Raw genomic sequence first — 20962 nt, forward strand, 5'->3', positions numbered from 1 at the left:
AAAAACTTAATTAAACAAATCACTTACTAAGTAATTACAATAAATGTAGAATTAGGTTTAAGTAAGTGTTGCCAACATAATCAAATCATTATTTTAACTCATAGATAGACATTTATTTCATTTACATTAAAAAATTTCAAATTATTTGAATAAATATTTATCGGTTAACAAACCAAACAAAATTGAGATGCGCGCTACTTGCAAGTAATTTGTAATGTGCGTATTTATTAGTCGGTCAATACAAATACAGTGGAACCTCGCTGAACGAGCAAAATTAATTATAAGAAAAATGACTCGCTTAACGAGTGACGATGAGAAGAGAAGTTCCGGATTACGCGCCTGCTTCATCATTTTTAAAACCTGTGTACACATATTATGTGTATTTTAGAATGTGTTTCACTATACGAGTAAAAATCTGAAAAAATTTTGGAACGGATTAAACTCATTAAGCAAGGTTCTACTGTATACTGCTAACCATATTAAGTATATATTATTTAAGTTAATTAATATCAACAGATTTCTCATAAAAAAATAACAGAAATGATTGATTTTTCAATTCAAAGAATTATTCTAAAATACTGCATAATACATAGAATACGGAAATGCATATTTTTCTATTTTCATTGAACAGTCTAAATGTCGTAAACTGTTGAAGTAAATTGTCTTTATCTTCCTACACTCAAAATACAGTTTCTATAAATTACTTTTTTTGCGCGTATTTATATAAGTTATTTTACAAGTAATGATCCTAATGGGGCTCCGGAGCCACAGGTTGCCGACCGCTGGTGTAATGTAATAATCATTTATTTCAGACAAATCAGACGATTTTGGCGAGTTTCTAAACGCATCGTTGATGTTCTTGGTAACTATATTATTCTTGAAATAAAAAAGTTTCGTTTTTATGTTAATTCTTTAGCAGAAAATCCGTTTTAAATAAGCAGCATACTGAGAGACGCAATATCCAATATGAAGACAAATTGTCACTTCACGCAGATTGTTTAGAGTTAACTTATTGATTGAAACACTTATATCAATTAAACAAAATATTAAGTACTTGTTAACAGTTTACTTTTGTACCAATTATTGATTCATTTATATCACCATGGAAATGAGCGTGCTCCATTCAAACACTCGCTATGAATTGGTTCGGTGCAGTTCCTTCAACCAGCTTGGATATTTATTTGTGATCTCGCGACAAGTACGCCATGCAAAAAGTTAATAAGAAATGAGAAATAACTAGTGGTTTGGAGCATTTAACTTATTATTTTCTAATTGCGTTCGCAGTGTTTAGTAATTATGAGCAGAAGGTGAGTGGGTTTCGTAATTGGTTATTTTGTAATTGCAAAAGATCGTTTCGATTTGACACAAATTGTGGTGCGCGCATTTATTGCAATTAACAATCGCACCTTTTTAATTAACAAATTAAATGCTGAATATCAACATTTGGCATAGATATTTTTCCATTTGCTGATTGGAAATAGATAATTGATAGGTTTATACTATAATCTAACGTTTTGCAGTATTTTATAAGAATTATTTACAATATTAAAAGTGAGGTGACATCTATTGAGCTCGAACTATACTGCGAACTATGCAAAATAACTAATAGAGGGCGCCACTATTATAGCATACTGTTTGTGGATACACTTATAAATAAACAAATTACTTTTTAGAACCAAAGTTAGTTATAAAAATAAAATCATCAATATTATGGTCTACACAAAATCAATTTGTAAATATAAATTTATTCATTGACTTTTGTTCTTTCTTTAAAGAGTCAATTATAAAACTTCTATTTCTACCCTTTTTCGGGTCTATCGACCACCACAATTTTTTGTTGGTTTTTAAGGATCGATTTTTAAGAAAAAACGTATCCCAATTATGAAGATAATCATAAGTTTAAATATATTTTGTTCCAAATTGGTTATGATTTTATATAATTTAAAAATGCAACATTTATATAAAAGATACAAAGAATTTTAAAAAGTTGGATGAAGAAAGATGGTTTCAACTTGTATATCTATTTCTTCGACAATTCCAAACATATAAAAAAAATGTTGAACAAAAAGCTCGAAAAGTATAAAAATTAAAAATTGTTACACAATATTTTCAATGATTTTTAACATTTTTTCTGTGTCTGGTTTCGTTAAAAAAATTAATGTTAATATTATATTTTGATTAATAAAATTTTATTCTTTTACATTAGTTTTGACCCATAAGTCTTTTATGACTTCCATGTATATTTTTTATTTAAAGTATTATCATGATATTATCAATTAGGTATAATTTTGATGGCGCAATTGCCCCTATGCAGTTTCATAATTGCGTGCATCTGAAAGTGAAGATTGTTAATATATGCACTCCATAGGTGTCGCCACTGTAAAAAATTTAAACTCTTCTAGTGACCTGAATATTTCTCGATGGTTGGACGCCCATTCTGATCGCGGTGCAGGTTTGCAAGTTCTTCTGAATGGAGCCGTCTTGGCCGACGTTGCCGGCGACGGAGATCACAGATTGGTCGTCGCCGACGTAAAGCTTCAACCTGATACAAGATCAAGACTGAAAGTATACAGAGGAACTCTCCTAACTTCCGATCAAACATTACCCGACATTCCATCGGCCGTCATAACATTCTATCCCGACAATCTGGAGCCAAAGGTGCCAGGTTTGTACTCAACATTAGCACCTGCCACAAATCACCTGATTCCCATCCAATTTGCAGCTGTCGGAATCACCTGCGGCCTGGACCTGTTGATGTACAAAAACAACAAACCATACTTCAAGTTTTCGGTGCCGAGTCTTCCGATTTCCGCGCTCGAAGATGAGGTCTGGACAAAGTTCAAACATAAGAACGAACACGACTTGACGCAACTCGTCGACTCATTAAAAACTGTACCTTACAATACTCTAACTAGCAGGTTTTGTATTCATAGCGGAAATTTGCGAACATTACGGAATAACAATTTTTAGGTCGCAGAAGTTGCTGCTATTGAAACCCGAAGATGCTGCAGATTTCGTAGACAAGTTCAAGGATAAGGAGCTGAAGCGATACTCGCCCATAACATGTGCGACAACGCTGCAAAGAAATTCCTCCGAATGGAATTCCGTTTCTTGTCCGGTTTTAGCGACTGAGATCGGACAGATTTACATTTTGGATCCGCAGAATTTGTCTATCCTCCATCAAGTAAATTCACTGTTTACTATTCATTTTATTGCTTACAATTTTTCTTACACGCGTTTGTCTAGTACACAAAGAATATATCAATTAATCTCATTCTATTTGCTAATGCAAATCTATTTGCCATTATTTCTAAAATGTATAATCAAATGATAACTATCAATATAGTAAACTCCGAACATTTATATAAAGTTGCAACAACACTAATCATGTTATAATACTTACATTTGCACCTAGCAACAAGAACTAAATATAATGACATAAATCGCAACAGCCAGTTTAATTAGCGCACAAAAATGTACCAATTTATGGTAATAAAATTATAAAGTATCAAACAATATAAACTATTTTATGTGAGATGAAGAACTCTAAAACAGCATCGAAGTTAATATTAATATCAAAATTTGCTGTAATAGTAAACAATTTTTATATTGCTCTCTGATAGTTTTAATTCATATTAGAAGTAGAACTAATAAAAATTGAAACTTAATTATTGAAACTTAATTATTTTATGAATGAAGTAATGAATTAAATGTATATATTATTAATGCAGGCATCAGTATCCGTGTCAAAGGCCACTCCATCTGTGATCAGAGCGATCGGGTTGTTCGATGTGGAGTATCGAATTTTGATTGCTACACGAGAGGGATTGGTCTGCTTGCTGAGAAGAGGATGGTTGGAAGGAAGAAACGTCCTGCAGGCTACCACGTACATCGTCGATATGGTTATCATGCCTGCAGATAATTTCATCATATTGGCAACAATGGATAAAACGCTCAGCTGCTATTCAAAAAAGGTTTGTTTGCAACACATAATCAGCCAATGTATATATCTCAATCAATGATTGCCAAACATTGACCTGTCTGACATGCATTGTCTGCATGACTATTTCATAATCCATGCATGAATATATGGACTGTTTTTAACGAAATTTGGATTAATGTAGTTCCGAAATTATGATTAATCTAATATAGAAACATACCTTGCTATTTGGCATTACTATTTGTACTCTTTATGTCGTTTAATTTATAGAAGAAATTTGAAACTTTTTATAAATAATAATTGCAATCACAATTAAAATAGGCATTTGGAATATACCATCAGTCGCCAAACTTTTGACAGCAAAGAGCCAAATCTGCCCCCACGCAACAATTTAAAAATTATTTGCAAACATTTCCTATAGAAGAGTCGATTTTGTCCCCTTGAGACTAATATACAAATTATCTAAAAGCAACAAACATATTTGTTTACATGTCGCCTTTAAAAAAGTTAATTAATAACGAATGTATAAATAACTCGTAATAATATTTATTGCAACAAATTAATATACAACTCAAAGATTTAATATGCTAATATCTTGGAATTTTAGTATTTAATGTTTAGACACAAAATTTAATTAAATTTTATTTAATAAAACTACTCACTAATTTATAAAAAGTATATTATCAAGTGGATAAGAAGTTTTCCTAGAGCAGGAACTAACTCAATGATGCCAACGGATTCTTTGATTTGCGTTGCGTTATTGACAACATTAATATTACGTACACTTAATGTCTACTTACTTAGACCTCCCAATTGAAGTTTGTTGATTCTTTCATTCAGAACTATGCACTTACCCAAATAATTTATCATGTTATGACTCATTGTTCTTACATTTATTAATTGGTTTCGATAATATTAGATTATTGTGATTTACTAGATGTTACTTATTAAAAGAATTATTATGTACAGTAGACAATGAGAACATTTTCTAGTAAATAATTCGATAAATAGTAATAGTTTTTCTTGTGGTAATACAATCAAAAAGTTTAACAATAAATATAAATGTTCATTATATCTATTGTTACATTTTTTAAAGGTTTTACTTAAAATTATCATTTTCAAATCAATTTAATGATATTTATTTACTATTTTAATATTGAAATTTATTTTTTAAGGGAAGTAAGCTATGGTCTCAGGAACTGAAGCAGCAAATAACGTGTTTGACGTTGGTCCCCTTAAAACACTTAAGCATGACTTTAATTGGAGTCGGAATGAAAGGCGGATCTATCCACTTATATCGGACAAGGCATTTTGTGGATTACGTGTCCATTCCTGATACACCATCATCGTTGCTCTTCGGAAAAATGGGTCAAGAGGACCACGTCCTCGTTACAATCACAACAAGTACTCTTATTCAATATCCTCATAAAATAATATAATTGTAATAACATCTTCTCAGGTGGAATACTGGATATCAAAATCTTAAAACGCACCGCCGACTTCAACCTAACCCAACAGTCGACCGCATCCAATCCAATTCTTCAGAATAAACCTCTTCCGCTGCCCAAAAGAAGTAAATTGTTCTTAGAACAAAGTGCAAGGGAACGACAGAATCCAATTGGTGATTATATCAGACTAATTAAAATTTGGACCATAGCTATAATATAAAGAAGTATATTTTTAGAAATGCATCAGCACTTCCAGCAGGATTTGATTAGATTAAGATTGAATGCGGCTAGGGCTTTAGTGCAATCGCAAGGCGATCAAACCGGAGTTGGTAATGATAAAGAGTTAATCAAACTCTCGGCTCAGGTAGGATTATTTTTATTTTTTCACTGAAGAGATTAAACAAAATATGTTGCAGGTTTTGGGTTTAGGTCCTAAGTTCACGTTGATTCTGAACTTAGAGAATATGAATGGCGACAAAGCGTTGATCGATCTGACTATGATTTTCCATTGCAAATCTTCGATTTATCAATTGTCTCACTACGTGCTTCGCATACCGCTCGTTCCTCCCGGACTCATCTATAAGGCCGAGATCAAAGTGGAGGATGTGAGTTCCGACGATTTTCAAGGGCAGAACCCGGTGCAGAGCGTGAAAGTTTTCTGCACCCGCGGCGATGACACGCATCCAATTTTGGCGGCGACGATCAATATGCCACCCACTGATCTCAATATCATTTGATGATAAGACGTTTATAAAATAGGAAAACTTTAACTAACTCCAGTGGCGATTCGTAAAAAAAAAATAGTGGTCGAAACAATAAAAGTAAAAGAGAAATTGATATGTATTGTAAATATATTAAAAACATTTCTCTTCTATTTATAAAAGGATTTTAAATAAACACAGCAATACTTGTTATACTCCAGGTAATCGCCAATATCCTGGACTATTTGAAACCGCATTAGTCGAGGCGACATGAGACGCCACTGGTAAAATATAAATGTGATTGCTCATAGACGTGTATATTGGATGTGACCTAATAAAAACAAATCTTTAATAAACTAAAGCGAATAGCGACTTATCTTAATACTCGATATAAAGTAGATACGAGTGTGTAGGTGAATTGTGATAAAAACAAACAATAATCCTTACAATGAAAAAATAAAAATTACATTTAAACAAGATATACATTCAGTTTTTTTTATTAAACATGTTTTCAATTTATAATTAAAATATATAAATATTAGAAAAAAGTGAAGGCACTAAGGACCAAAGTTTATTCAAATTAATATTACCCTACTAATATCCTTCTCGTAAAATTAAACATTTTTGATAATTTATTAGTTCAATCAATTCTTCTTTTAGGAAAAAAAAATCAATATGGGCTGTATCGTTTTCAAACAGTTTTATAATCCAAGACGGGACATTCTAAAGATTTAGATCATTTACAAACATTGATATCTTCTTTTAAATATTTTAAATTATTATCTCTTTTAACAATTTTGCAAATACTGGGAACATCTGATTATATTATTTAAAAACTGTTATGAATGTATGTGTTACTTAAAAATCAATCGTTAAGATATTGTTAATATACGAAAAATATTGTCTTGTAGATTAATTTTTATTTATTAAATAATATTTTATTAATTAATATTTAAAAATATAATAATTTGGTATGATATAATCATGTAATGTAGAACTATATATTCAAAGAATATTTAAATCCAATAAATGTGAATCACTCATTAAAAATAGCATAGTTGAATTAATATTTATTGTTTTTTTTTAACATTTACTTCATGTACTAAATTGTTACTTGTTTTATTATTTATTTATCATTGAAAATCTGAGTTTCTGGGTTTATCCATTAATTATTTCCTGTGCATCGATCTTATCTTATCAATATTGTAGGATTTCAGGTGCGGCGATATCGTGTTTTTTCTTTTGAGCAAATAAAAACGACCACTTCGAACGGGGACGATTTATTAATACTTGACACGCTAACTACTTCCTCCACCAAACTAAATCTACTTCACAGATTTGATTTAAAGTATAAATTAAATAGATAACCCACAAACACCAACGCCTTCCTCATCCCGCATCCCGGTCAATTATTTCTGTGCTTTGGCCATTTCCTCAATGATCGAAACGTACTTCTTCTTGGCATCCTCTTTGCTCATTCCTTTTTTCTTGTTCCATGCCTCCCATTTAGCTTTAGCTATCGGATCGTTCATTTTCCCTACAACATAATTGTATATATTAAAATCATATTACTGAAATAATCATAAACATTTGACACTTTAACTGCTCGCGCCTTGAAATTTCTATGTACTACTCGCGCGGTGTATTTTATACACCACATGTATTAGTGCATAAATGATTGTATTGCGGCAAGAAAAAACGTTTTCATATTAACTAATGCTTTTTATAGAAACAGAGCCTGCGCCATCGTTTGTCCATAGTTCAAAAAAATGGGTATGATTCTGTTTCTTATACCTAGATAGCAATAACAGTGAAAATGTAACAATGCTGCAACAAAATTGTTAATTGGCTATTAAAAATAAAATAATTAAACAGCTTGCAATTTATTAAGCTTATTTATTAAGCAAATGATGGCGCAAGTAATAATTGATTTTTAATTATTGACTTTTTTACTTTGTAACCTTAATATATAATCAAACTAATCATAATTACTTCATTCTGATTAAATAAGTCAATAATTTTAATAACATCTTCATTTTTCTATATAAAATTATTTTATGTTTTTAAAAACTACTTTAGTTAGTAGATAAATTATTTGTAATTTTAGAACTGGAATAGAAAAAAGTTATTTTTCTTACATTATTTAATATTGTTGTAAAGATTAAACTATTCAATCATTTCAAAGTAGTCTCTATTCTACTAGTATATTTTATTGACATGATAATTGGAAGATACATCATTTCAGACGTCAAATCTAGAAAAGTTAAGAGACCATACTTATGCATTTAGGCTCAAGAACACATACATATTGAAAAAATGGTATAACTTATAAATATAGAATTTACTTGGTTATTGAAATAATGTATCATTAGGATAATAGATAATTCTAAATAGAAATTTGTTTCTTAAAATTTCTGTTTAGAATTGGAAGAAAAATAAATTATCTTTTTTTTCATTTTTCATTGTTTACATAAATTGTATATATATTTGGTCAGTTCTAAGTATTCTATATTCATAAAACATATCTTATTCAAAAATAACTACATTCAAATTAAAATACTGGAAAATATATGTGAATCTTGTAAATGTGGCAATAATAGTAACATTTCCTATAGTCAGGATTTTGATACTGTCGGGATTTTGATACAGTCGGGATTTTTTAATAGTCAGGATTTTGATACTATCGGGATTTTGATACAGTTGGGATTTATATACTGTCGATTTTTTGATATAGTCAGGATTTTGATATTGTCGGGATTTTGATACAGTCGAGATTATAGTTATCGGGATTATGATTGTCGGGAATTTGTTTGACGGAATTTCGGTTGCTGGGATTTTGATATACCCATGATAAAGTTATTAAAAAAACTATTATATATACAAAGAAACGATTGTAACAGCTTTTTTAGATTGTTTAAATCACTGTATAATCGTATATATACATCTAACACCTGCACTGTATATTATTATGTAAGTATGAGAAATGGTCTTCCGGAAAATTCTTAGAATTGTCAACTAAACACACGAAAATAAAAATATAAAACCGGTTTTCATTCATTCACCTGACTTGTCGACGTCTCCGATGGTAGCCTGCTTATACAGCGAGTATATTTCCAGCAGTTGCGAGTCCGGTGGTCTTATCACAAAGGTTTTGGCTAGGCTGCAAGCCGCATCAAATCTCTAAAAACAAATGGAATACAATCGGAAACTATTAAAAAAAATAATTCGATTTACTGCTTCCAAAGTGGTCATTTCTATTATGCTGCTTCACGTCCGTTTATACAAACTTTTAATGTATTTGCATATTGCCCAACGTTTTTATACCGTTCTGACATTTGATAATTTATGAATTTTAGATATTGTAATTTTTTAGAGACGAACGTCACTCACAAAACTTTTTGACGTATTGACATTTATAATAATATTGTAGTATGAAATATATTGAGAATAATATAAGTCTGTCAATTTACGTATTGATCAGGTGATCAATTATTCACATTTCTCTCACAGGCGGATGCAATAAATGTTTAATGAGTTTTCATTGAGGTTGAATCAAATTACACGGTTGATGTACGTAAATAATTTAATTTTTCTTTTTATATCACATAAAAAAAATATTTTTTTTTACAAAATAAATAGGATAAATTAATTATACTTAAAACATGATTTTTTCAAAATAATTATTATAGATAAAGTTACAAATTAACTCTGTAATTTATATTTAGCTTTATGGAATTAAAAGTATTCTATAAAAATTTACTTCAGACTTGTTTTTTTTTTATAATTTAATTTCGTTTTTCTAAATACCATACAGGTAAGTAATTTCTTTTACATTGGTTTAAGAAATTTAGAAAAAATTTATATATTTAATAAATTACAAAGTGTCAACTATAATTATTAAAAATTATTTTAATCAAATTCAGAACATAAAAAATAAAGTTATTTTGTCAACATTGGTATTGAAATATATTTATAAATGAAAATAATCTCATTTAATTAATGATTTATTAGTACAACTTTATTTTCCTAAGATAGTTCGTACATACTAAACTTGATATTTCCTTTATTAAATTATATTAACTATTTAATATTTCCGCCTAACCTTAATAGAATTTTAATAATTCTAATCAATATGAATTGGATATTGTTAGCAGTGATGCAAATTTAAAAGAAATATATAATTATTAACAAATATTTAATTTATTTTGAAGGTTTCAAATGCTCAAAGGTATTGTAGTATCGTAGAGCAGTGCTCCCCAACCTTATTATAGTCGCGGACCGGTCAACGTTTGATAATTTTACCGCGACCTGCCGTGGGAATACGTTGATTGTTTATATTTTAGTTTGTTGTGATTTAATAATTTTAATTTAATTGTATTTAAACATGCCTTCAAAGTTACACCAAAAAATGAATATAAAGTGATTTAACATTTTAACTCACTCCGCGGTCCACTGTCATAAAGTCTTTGAAACCGAACTAATTGATTTTGAAACTGTAAAAAAACTGGAGTGTAATGAAACTGTAATGGAAAATAGCAGTCATGCCTTCACCTTTTTTGGTGAAGATTCGATTTTCATTCAATATTTGTGCCGAAAATGTGCAATAGTCGAATATAATCTCTTTTTTTATCAATACAGTGCAAAAATGGTTCGCCTTTACGGCGCGACATCGAAAAAAAGTAATCATCAAAATGATTTGTTGTCAGACCTTCGTTTAATTCATGCAGATCCCATCTTCTTAACCTTACCGATTAGTTTCAGATGATTTATTTTGTTAGAATAGTAACGTTAAGCTTCCACTTACATTACACATTATTTTTTTTGCTTATGGACACAATAAAAAAAGTTAAATATCAGAGATTTCGGGTATCAAAGTTGGTACATAAGGACATTTCATACTTAATAATTTAATAGATTTTATATAATCCAATTAAAGTTGTGCCAAAATAATAATGTTTGATTAGTACTAATTCATATATATATGTAATAAATATGTTTACAACAATGAAATTATTATATTTATTTTTTTTAATTTATTATTTACAATCTGCTACATACTAGAAATAAGTGAATAGCTTTGAGGAACGAAAATAAATGAAAATGAAAAGAAATAACAATAACAAAAATATAATATAAATAAATATTAACTTTAACAAGAGTAATAATGATCTATAATGTTATTCTAACATATATGGGATGTCAAGAATATGCCTTTTTAGCTTCTGAGGTATTTCACTATTATCTAGTTACTAGGTTATATATTACGTATTAGTACGTTATCCTAACGATAGCTGATTCAGTTTGTTTGAAATGTGTTTTTCTTATCATGTGAGTCGACAATCTAAAATTGTACCTAAGTATTTTGCGTCATCGGCTCCTGGAATAATTTTGTTGTTGATTTATACATACATACATGTATCTATAAATCAACTAGATTTCCAGGAAAAATAAAAACCAATATATAAATTCAAAAAATACAATTATTTTAATTATAGCCACATTTCAGGTATAAAAAAACTTGTTTATTATGGAATATATAATTTAATATAATTTTAGAATTTTATTATTATTCATTTTAACACATGTTAATGTGATTATCAACTTTAGTTCTGATAGTTTATTGCATTTGCATTGAAATTTGACTATATTTAACTAAATATATTTATCTATTTTGGGGTAATGTAATTAATCATTATTACAACATTAATATTTTATATTGTTAACTAATACTAGCTACTAACTGATTATATTATTGCTACAACTTAGTATGTAGTTATGTAGTTACTTATCTGTAGTTAACATTGGTAATTATTTTGTAGCATTAAGTTAACAATACAGCAATAACTCACGCGGTGCTTTAAAAATCTCTAATGTTACTAAATTTTAAATGAGCGAAATTTTAATTAATTTCTAAAAAAAATAGTATAGAAATTATATTTTTCCTTTAAATTTTGTACTTATTAAATGACTAATGATGGCATTAGTAAAAGTTAACATTACCTCGTACATATTTCGTAATGTTAACTACCACTGGATAATAGTGATAAATCCGTTACAACAGAATTTCACGCGTTAGGCAACCGTGTTTGCGCAAACGGCCGGAGTGCTCGTACGTTGGAGTGACAGCAGGATACAATACTTTCGGATGCGTTGAAGCGAGATCAAAGTCCCCACGGCCAATTAACCTTGAAGATTATTTTTCCCCACTGAAATCCCCACCATCAGAATCATCGAATGGGGCCTTAATCAGTGAGCTATTCTGCGCGACCGGCGTTCACTGCGTTCAGTTTTCTCGTGACCTCAAATCCAGAAACAAGCAAGTGAGTAGCGCTCTCCTCCCATTCTACCGCAATACAACAAAAAATAGATGATATACATACCGGTTCCACCGGCATTTCGTCCGTTCCATTTGCTAAAAACCAATTGAAATAACTACAATATTATTTTAGTTGCTTTCTGTGTAACATCCTTACATTCGTAATTAGTTTCCAATGTTTTAAGTGCCAGAGTTAACGAGCTGATAACAATTTTGTTTTTTTTATATTACTGTATTTGCAATAGATATAAGTTTAATATCTTATCTTTCTTCTTTTTCAGATCGAAACAAACATGTCTTTAGACGAGGTAAATTTACTTATTTCTACGTATGCTAATTAAAACCATTCACTTCCTTCATATAATACTTTTTTCGCGTTAATCACGCATGAATAATTTCCGATTGGAAATCGAACCGTGACATTGGCGTTTTCAATTGTTCATTGTTTGCTTACTTTTTTTTTTACAGAGATTCAACAAAGCCGCCGAGAGCGTGAAGAACTTGAAAGCTTCCCCATCGAACGATGATCTTTTGGAGCTGTACGCTTTCTTCAAACAAGGAAGCATCGGTGACGTGAATACCGGTAAGTTAACGAACCGCTAATGCCATCCGTAACGGTAAACATTAATGTTCTTCGCTCTTCTTTCTTTCATTTGGACAGAGCGCCCAGGAATGTTGGACTTGAAGGGCAAGGCCAAATGGGACTCGTGGAGCTCCAAGAAGGGCATGTCCAGTGATGAAGCCAAGGAAAAGTACATCGCCAAAGCCGACGCCCTCATCGCTTCCATCGGCCTGAAATAGAATCCTGAATTCTATAAATATTTTTTTTGTATTTAATTGCTTCGTTTCTCTATTTTGCTGGGGGGACTTTTGTAATTTTATTTTGTTGTTTTTTTTTTGACGCGGGATATTTAGTATATTGTTATTATAGCTTTACTACTACTACTACACACTCACACACTACAGAAAAAAAATGTTACCACTTTGCTTGGTCAAAGTGCTGGAATAAAAGAATTCGTGAAATAAATAAATTTTCATAGAAAAAAAAACAAATTTGTTTGAATTATTTCGCTACAAAGAAGTAGCAGTTAGTTTATCGCATGTAATTATAACTGTTATTTTTAGCTTTTAAAATATTGTTAATTTTATTTTGCTTAAGTTCTCGTTGAAATTGAATTGAAATCGTGCTTAGTAATATAGCTCAGTTTCATTAAGAATTTCATGGTTCAATTATTGTATGATTCATCAAACAATTGTGCAATGATGAAGCAGAATTAAACTGATAAAAATTATAGTAAATTGGATGGATGTAGATTGGGTTGACAATACTCGATTCTTGTCAACGTATACATTGAGGACAATCAAACAAATTTATAGAAAATATAGAATCCAAGAAGCTGTATGTATGTTGGGTTGTCAACATTAAAAATCTTGTAACATAAACATAAACATATGAACGTCTGTATCATGATATAAATACAGTGGAACCTCGTTTAATGAGTAATTCGCATACAAAGCAAAACAAATTGAAACAAAAATTACTCGCTTAACGAGTGATGTTTCGCATGAATGACAAGGAGAAGGAAAGTGCATCTGTTACATCATTTTCCAAATTTGTGTTCAGGCATATTATGTGTGATCTATTTTGTGTTCAAAGTGTACCCGACGAAAAAGCGGCAAGAAGTTAGCAGTAGGGTAATACAAAAAGAGAGATAAAAATAATTAGGTCATAAATAATACACTAATTATTTCATATTTTTTGTTTTCTACAAATCTAATTCGCATTTTAGGTGGTTCATTCCGTGAAATAGATAGATTATAATTTTTGAATTTTAACATTAATCCATTAATAATTTTTGTGAAAATAAAAAAACTTTGAATTTCTTTTAAAACACATTACAATTAAGTTGCCTATAAATTTTTATTAAGTTTCATCAATACTTTCATAGCTAAATAAATGTGGTACTTTTTGGTAAAGTCAGGCAATTGTAAACTTAAATCATATAATAAGTGAATTATAGTGCTTTAGATTAGAAAAACGAATTAATTTTATATATATATTTAGTAACAATATTATTTTATAAACTTACTTTATGGTATTTTGCTATACAAATTTTCTTTTCGTTACAACATACAAAAAAATAACCTCTACATAAGTAACAATAAAACAATAAAATAAGTAGTACTTGAATGTAGGTTCATACTCATTTGGTGTTTCCAATTGCAAAACAATTCATTTTATATACAATATAAAGATTACATTAAAGTACCAACTAGTATTTAAGTCTGTTTCACTTCCCTTTATAATATCGTATCCAAAACTGATATTTATTTGTACTATCGTAAAGGAATTAGCAAAAAGAGGACATGATGTGGTGGTGATGACATCTGATCCAATGAAAGAGAACATATTTGAAGATATTATGGTATAAAAATTAATTTATTAAAACAATTTGGCGCCTCCCCTGGCAATAGCCAGCGCCTCAATAGTGAAATGTGCGGGTATATGTACCGTCAGACGGCATCGGGTTGAAGTATATCTATGAAATCCATTTCATTTAAATATTATTGGAGTGTACAAATTGAAAAGTTTGAGTACATCTCGCCATTTATAAAAAATAAACATTTTCTGCATTTTAATTACTGCTTCCAATTTATATTAATATACGGATATTCTTGCAACATATAGGAAATGTTACCGAAATTTTTTTCTCTACTTCTAAGCGTAGAAAAAGGTTTCTTCAGGAAATATAAAACTAGAATAAATGTACATTTGATAATCGTTTCTCAACTTTTGGTCGCGTCGCGTTAAATTTAAATAGTTTACAAAATGATAACTAGTAGTTAAATACTTTTATTTTAATATAATATGAACAATTGGACCTACGGTCGCAGTTTTTTTTGATTTATTTGTATTATATTTGTATTATTGTTTTATTCAATAAATATTATTATTATGTTTGGGATTTATAGAATGCAAAGAAAATACTATAGAATTATTATAACTTGGTTCCTTCACTTGCAGTTATAAGACTGTACTACATAGCCCAACTAAAAGTAGTAATAACAGTATAAACAATTTTTATTTAAACGAATCTGTTTGTCTCATAAACCATAAGGAAACTATAGAGAAATTGTTGGAAATAACCCCTCGGTTGGAAGGAGGTTTGTGAAGTAAATATTTTATATTTCTATTCTGTGCAAAATGAAAAAAATTTCTGCATATACATATTATTTCCCGGATGGAAAGACTGCAATAAACAGCAATTTTAGTTTACTTTACTATTTGTTTAACTTTTTCATAATTTTACAAGTTCATTTATTTTTTTATAATTTTCAAGGAATTCCCGTGATTCTTGGGAAAATTATTGTAAAATTCCCTTTGTTTTTAGTTATATAATAAATCTTGTTTATAATTATTATTAATAATTTTTATTGCAACAAAAAAAGAAAATTAAACATTTTTCATATAATAATAAAACAAAATGTTCACTGCTGCAAAGGGCTATTGACCATAGGTCTCTTAATTCTATTTATCTACCTATCTATCTAGTTAATTCTATTTATCGCCATTAGATAATAACATAAATATCAATTTTAATCTAATAGATATATATTAGAATTATACAAACAAGATCGAATAAGTAATCTTTTGATATTGATTTCGACATTATTTATGTAGTCATCAAATCTCGAGTAACGATATTGAAATACGAGTATACTTAGTTTTAAACAAAAAATGAAGTTGCTTGTGGTTTGCAGTTTGTTTCTATTATTGACGGCGTCTTCTGCGGACGCCGCTCGGATTCTGGGAGTCTTCCCGACCCCATCATACAGCCATCAAATAGTATTCCTTCCTATCGTAAAGGAATTAGCAAAAAGAGGACATGATGTGGTGGTGATGACATCTGATCCAATGAAAGAGAACATCAACAACTTGAAACAAATAAATATCAGTTTTGGATACGATTTGATAAACAAGTATAACTTCTCAAAGACCATCAATGAAAATAATAAAAATCCATTTAAATTGATAAACACATTCATGCAGATGTTAAGTGAATTTTCAACCACCCTATTAGAATATCCGGAAGTGCAAGCAATAATTAACAATGAAAACGAACATTTCGATCTACTGATGGTTGAATATTTGATACCAACGTTTCTCGCTTTCAAGCACCGTTTCAACTGTTCGATGATTGGTTTAACATCTTTGGATTCTCCTTACCATGTGCATGCAACTGTAGGAAATCCAGTTCACGCCGTCTTATATCCCGAGCTGAATTTACCGTTCCAAACACAAAAGTTAAGTTTCTTTGAGAGATTAATTAGTTTCATGTATGTGCATTTTACAAACTTTTGCTTGTATATGGAAATTATTCCTGCAGAAGAGAAAACAATAGCGAAATATTTTGGGAACAACTATCCTCCTTTATCAGAACTTTTAGATTCACTCGACATGCTTTTTATAAACGTCAATTACATTTTACACACTATAAGACCGTTGACACCAGCCACCGTTGCCATTGGTCCGTTCATCCACATAAAACCACCCAGGAAATTACCAAAAGTAAGTTATAAATTAATAGGTATAAACTAAATTGTAATAAATAACATTTTTTTTTGCAGGATTTGAAATTATTTCTGGATGAAGCAAAAGAGGGTGTCATTTACTTTAGCTTGGGCTCAAACGTTAAAAGCAAAGATATAGCGCCGGAAACGCGTGACGTTATTATGAAAACGTTTGCAAATCTTCCGTACAAAATCCTTTGGAAATTCGAGTCCGAAAGTTTACCTGGAAAACCCGACAACGTTAAACTTCATAAGTGGGTGCCTCAGCAGGATGTCTTAAGTAAATCCATATTTTCACTTCCAAACTATGAATAAAAATAATTTCTTTCAGGGCATAAAAACGTAAAATTATTTATCAGCCAATGCGGATTGCAATCTTCAGAAGAGGGTATTTACAGTCAAGTGCCTATTCTCGGTCTACCATTCTACGCTGATCAAGTAAACAATGCATACAAATTAGAATTAAACGGATTAGGTTTATCCTTGGATTACAAAGAAATGACTATCAAAAAATTTACACTTAGCATCAACGAACTAATTAATAATATTACGTGTGTATCTTCAACTTAGTTTTGTAATACAATTTTTTTGTTGATATGTACTTTACAGGTATAAAGAAAAAGTTAAGAAGATTTCAAATATACTTAAAGATGAGCCAATGTCAGGTTTAGAGAGAGCCGTTTGGTGGACAGAGTACGTTTTGAGGAATAAAGGAGAGCAACACTTGAAAGGTCCCGCAGTTGATATTCCTATATATCAATATTACTACTTGGATATAATTACTTTCTTCTCTCTTATACTATTTTTACTAATATCAGTTATTTACTTGTCAGTCAGGAAATGCTTCAAATTTGTTACAAAAAAGATTAAGAGTGATTAATTTAATAGTATATTTGCAAAAGTTGTTATATTAGTGATTAAAAATGACTTGTATGAATACATAATGATTATAACTTATTCAATTTACTAAAATATAAAAGCTTCAAAGGATACTTGGTGAATCAGTCTATGATTGGAAAGCGTATTGTATTAGTTTCTTCTTGTTATTGGAGGCTTTCGCCTCCCATAATCTATTTAACCTGTGTTGAACTTACAGAATAAATTATTATTCTTCATCTTTCCGAGCTACCACTTAGCTACACTTAGCCAGTGTCGAGCACAATTTTGCAGGTTTTCGTCGTGTGCTCAATAGGGAATAATACCGCAATTTGTGTAACAAATTGCTTTTGAAGTTGCCTATATAAAAAAGGAATTGTTATTGTTGGAAATTATTGTTGAATATTAAGAATTTAAATAATAAATAATTTAAAAATCCCTATTTCCTGGAATCAAATCATATCCGGAAAAAGTAACCTTCTAATACAATATGCCTAAATATATTTTCTGTTATGATTTACAATTTAAATATACAAAAAACAATGTAGTTAATTATATTTATCGCTATTTGATATTAATAAGTCTAATCTATTAGATTAACATTGTTTATGTATTTGTATCAGAGATATTTTAGTTATCAAATATCGAGTAACGTAGTTGTAAATCGTGTGTAATTAGTTTTAAATAAGAGATGAAGTTGCTTGTGGCTTGCAGTTTGTTGTTGTTGACGGCACCTCTTGGAGATGCCGCTCGGATTCTGGGCGTCTTTCCGAGTCCATCCTACAGCCATCAAATAGTTTTCCTTCCTATCATAAAGGAATTGGCGAAGAGAGGTCATGAGGTGGTGGTGATAACGACGGATCCGATGAAAGAGGACATCAAAAATTTGAAACAAATCGATATTAGTTTCACTTACGAATTGAGTAACAAGCATAACTTCTCAAAAATCATCAATGAAAATAATAAAAATCCATTCAAGCTGATGAACACATTCATGAACATCATAAGTGATACTACTTCCACCATATTTGAATATTCAGAAGTGAAAAAATTAATCAGCAATGAAAACGAACATTTCGATCTTCTCATGGTTGAGTACTTGATTCCAACGTTCCTCGCTTTCAAGCATCGATTCAACTGTCCCATGATTGGTTTAACATCCTTGGATTCTCCTTACCACGGCCATGCAGCTGTTGGCAATCCAGTTCACGCCGTACTATATCCGGATATGAATTTACCGTTTCAAACACTAAAGTTAAACTTCTTTGAGAGGTTGATTAGTTTCACGTATGTGCAATTTCTAAAGTATTGCATATATTTGAAAATCGTTCCTGCAGAAGACACAACAATAGAAAAATATTTTGGGAACAACTATCCTTCTATAACAAAACTTTTAGATTCAATCGATATGCTTTTTATAAACGTCAATTATATATTACACACTGTAAGACCTTTAACACCAGCTACCGTTACCATTGGCCCATTCATCCAAATAAAACCGCCCAAGGAATTACCAAAAGTAAGTTATTAATAGATATAAATTATATTCCAAATATAATAACATTTTGCTAGGATTTGAAATTATTTCTGGATGAAGCGAAAGAGGGAGTAATTTATTTTAGCTTGGGTACGAATGTTAAGAGCAAGGATATTCCGGAGGAAACGCGTACTGTCATTATGAAAACGTTCGCCAAACTTCCATATAAAATCCTCTGGAAATTCGAGTCCGAAGACTTAAAGGAAAAACCAGACAACGTAAAAATCATCAAATGGATTCCACAGCAAGATGTATTATGTAAATCTACGCGCTTATGAAAAAACTGCAATTAATTAAATGTATTTAATTTAGGTCATAAGAACATAAAGCTATTCATCAGTCAATGCGGATTACAGTCGTTAGAAGAGAGCTTGTACAATTACGTTCCTGTTCTGGGTCTACCATTCTTTGGTGATCAATCAAGCAATGCCTTTAAACTAGAATCGAATGGACTAGGATTATCCTTGGATTACAAAGAATTGACTGTTGATAAATTTACATTTAGCATAAACGAACTAATTAATAATCCCAAGTAAATGATTAGTGTTTAAGTTTGTATTACTATTCCTAACTGATGTTTATTTTTCAGGTATAAAAACAGAGTTAAAGAAATTTCGAATTTACTTAAGGATGAGCCAATGTCTAGTTTAGAGAAAGCTGTTTGGTGGACGGAGTACGTCTTGAGGAACAAAGGAGCGCAACACTTGAAAGGTCCCGCCGTTGATATTCCTACATATCAATATTACTACTTGGATATAATTGCTTTCTTCGCGTTTATACTTTGTATACTAATTTCAGTTATTTACTTGTCAGTTAAAAAATGCTTAAAATGTACCACAAGAAAGATTAAGCGCGATTAATATAAAACTTGCCGGTGTGCATATTGAGAGTCACGAAAGTCATAAATTAGGAGTAGTTTTGAAATAAGTCATGAAACAATGTCGTTCATAACATTACTTGTTCTTTTTTTATTGTTTTCTTGGATTTTGTTTCTTTATGTTTATCAATTTGACAATAGGGTCACCATGTTTCATGTAGTTAGGGATTCCATTACCGGTAAATGGTTAACCGGTTTTATCAATAAATATAATTACCTAAATTACCAGTAAATATTGACAACAAATATGGATAATTTAAGTGATTTGTAAGAAAAATCAAATTAAATGTTTACCTTCACATAGTGAAACACACCAGTGTCGAGACAGAAAGTAACTTTTCTTCTACAGGCGCAATATGTACTAAATTGCATGAAGTCTGAGTGATAAGACATAAGATTCGATTTTTTTACATTTTAATTATCAGAAAGTACTGGGCTTGAATATTAAAAGAAGTGTTTTGAGTGTTCTGTCTGGTTATTTGTAGATATTCCAATATTGGTACTTGGATATAATTTACCTATTATTTAATTGTCCAAGAACTGAGATTTCACTGCATTCGGTTTTGCTTTATTACATATTACATACAAAAATGTATAATTGATATGAATAATAAGACAAAGGTTAATACTTATGAAATATCACCAAAATATGAAATTCGAAAAGAGGCAGAAATAAGATAATTATTAATAAAAAA

At 30.2% G+C, this 20962-nt stretch overlaps 5 protein-coding genes across 7 annotated transcripts; 4 read left to right on the forward strand and 1 right to left on the reverse strand.

Annotated features, from left to right (window-relative positions):
• The first annotated feature begins 1146 nt into the window (after nt 1-1146).
• LOC108561934 (Bardet-Biedl syndrome 1 protein) lies at nt 1147-6457 on the forward strand. Its single transcript, XM_017920085.1, has 9 exons — nt 1147-1307; nt 2403-2665; nt 2723-2918; nt 2971-3184; nt 3732-3974; nt 5116-5344; nt 5400-5561; nt 5625-5752; nt 5805-6457. The coding sequence occupies exons 1-9, from the start codon at nt 1297-1299 to the stop codon at nt 6123-6125; spliced, it is 1767 nt and encodes a 588-aa protein (XP_017775574.1). The 5' UTR covers nt 1147-1296; the 3' UTR covers nt 6126-6457.
• A 799-nt stretch (nt 6458-7256) lies between these two features.
• On the reverse strand, nt 7257-12680 carry LOC108561935 (acyl-CoA-binding protein homolog 1-like). Of its 3 annotated transcripts, none has more exons than XM_017920087.1 (3): nt 12470-12680; nt 9152-9269; nt 7257-7626 (listed from the first exon to the last, which is right to left on the reverse strand). In XM_017920087.1, exons 1-3 carry the CDS (start codon nt 12482-12484, stop codon nt 7499-7501), a joined length of 261 nt encoding a protein of 86 aa, XP_017775576.1. In that variant the 5' UTR covers nt 12485-12680; the 3' UTR covers nt 7257-7498. The 3 variants fall into 3 exon arrangements, with proteins under 3 accessions (XP_017775576.1, XP_017775575.1, XP_017775577.1); XM_017920086.1 differs by lacking the exon at nt 12470-12680 and adding an exon at nt 9324-9514 and having other exon boundaries at nt 7259-7626; XM_017920088.1 differs by lacking the exon at nt 12470-12680 and adding an exon at nt 12090-12223 and having other exon boundaries at nt 7260-7626.
• Nucleotides 12323-13444, forward strand: LOC108561936 (acyl-CoA-binding protein homolog). Its single transcript, XM_017920089.1, has 4 exons — nt 12323-12409; nt 12687-12713; nt 12874-12988; nt 13067-13444. Exons 2-4 carry the CDS (start codon nt 12699-12701, stop codon nt 13204-13206), a joined length of 270 nt encoding a protein of 89 aa, XP_017775578.1. The 5' UTR covers nt 12323-12409; nt 12687-12698; the 3' UTR covers nt 13207-13444.
• A 517-nt stretch (nt 13445-13961) lies between these two features.
• On the forward strand, nt 13962-17874 carry LOC108561913 (UDP-glucuronosyltransferase 2B33-like). Its single transcript, XM_017920031.1, has 6 exons — nt 13962-14000; nt 14063-14100; nt 16168-16975; nt 17035-17257; nt 17309-17528; nt 17587-17874. The coding sequence occupies exons 1-6, from the start codon at nt 13962-13964 to the stop codon at nt 17855-17857; spliced, it is 1599 nt and encodes a 532-aa protein (XP_017775520.1). The 3' UTR covers nt 17858-17874.
• A 614-nt stretch (nt 17875-18488) lies between these two features.
• Nucleotides 18489-20952, forward strand: LOC108561930 (UDP-glucuronosyltransferase 2B33-like). Its single transcript, XM_017920080.1, has 4 exons — nt 18489-19372; nt 19426-19648; nt 19703-19922; nt 19980-20952. The coding sequence occupies exons 1-4, from the start codon at nt 18545-18547 to the stop codon at nt 20248-20250; spliced, it is 1542 nt and encodes a 513-aa protein (XP_017775569.1). The 5' UTR covers nt 18489-18544; the 3' UTR covers nt 20251-20952.
• The last annotated feature ends 10 nt before the right edge of the window (nt 20953-20962 follow it).

Source organism: Nicrophorus vespilloides, unplaced genomic scaffold (genome assembly GCF_001412225.1).
Source record: "Nicrophorus vespilloides isolate i.1.1-1 unplaced genomic scaffold, Nicve_v1.0, whole genome shotgun sequence".
In the NCBI taxonomy this organism is placed as follows: domain Eukaryota; kingdom Metazoa; phylum Arthropoda; class Insecta; order Coleoptera; family Silphidae; genus Nicrophorus; species Nicrophorus vespilloides.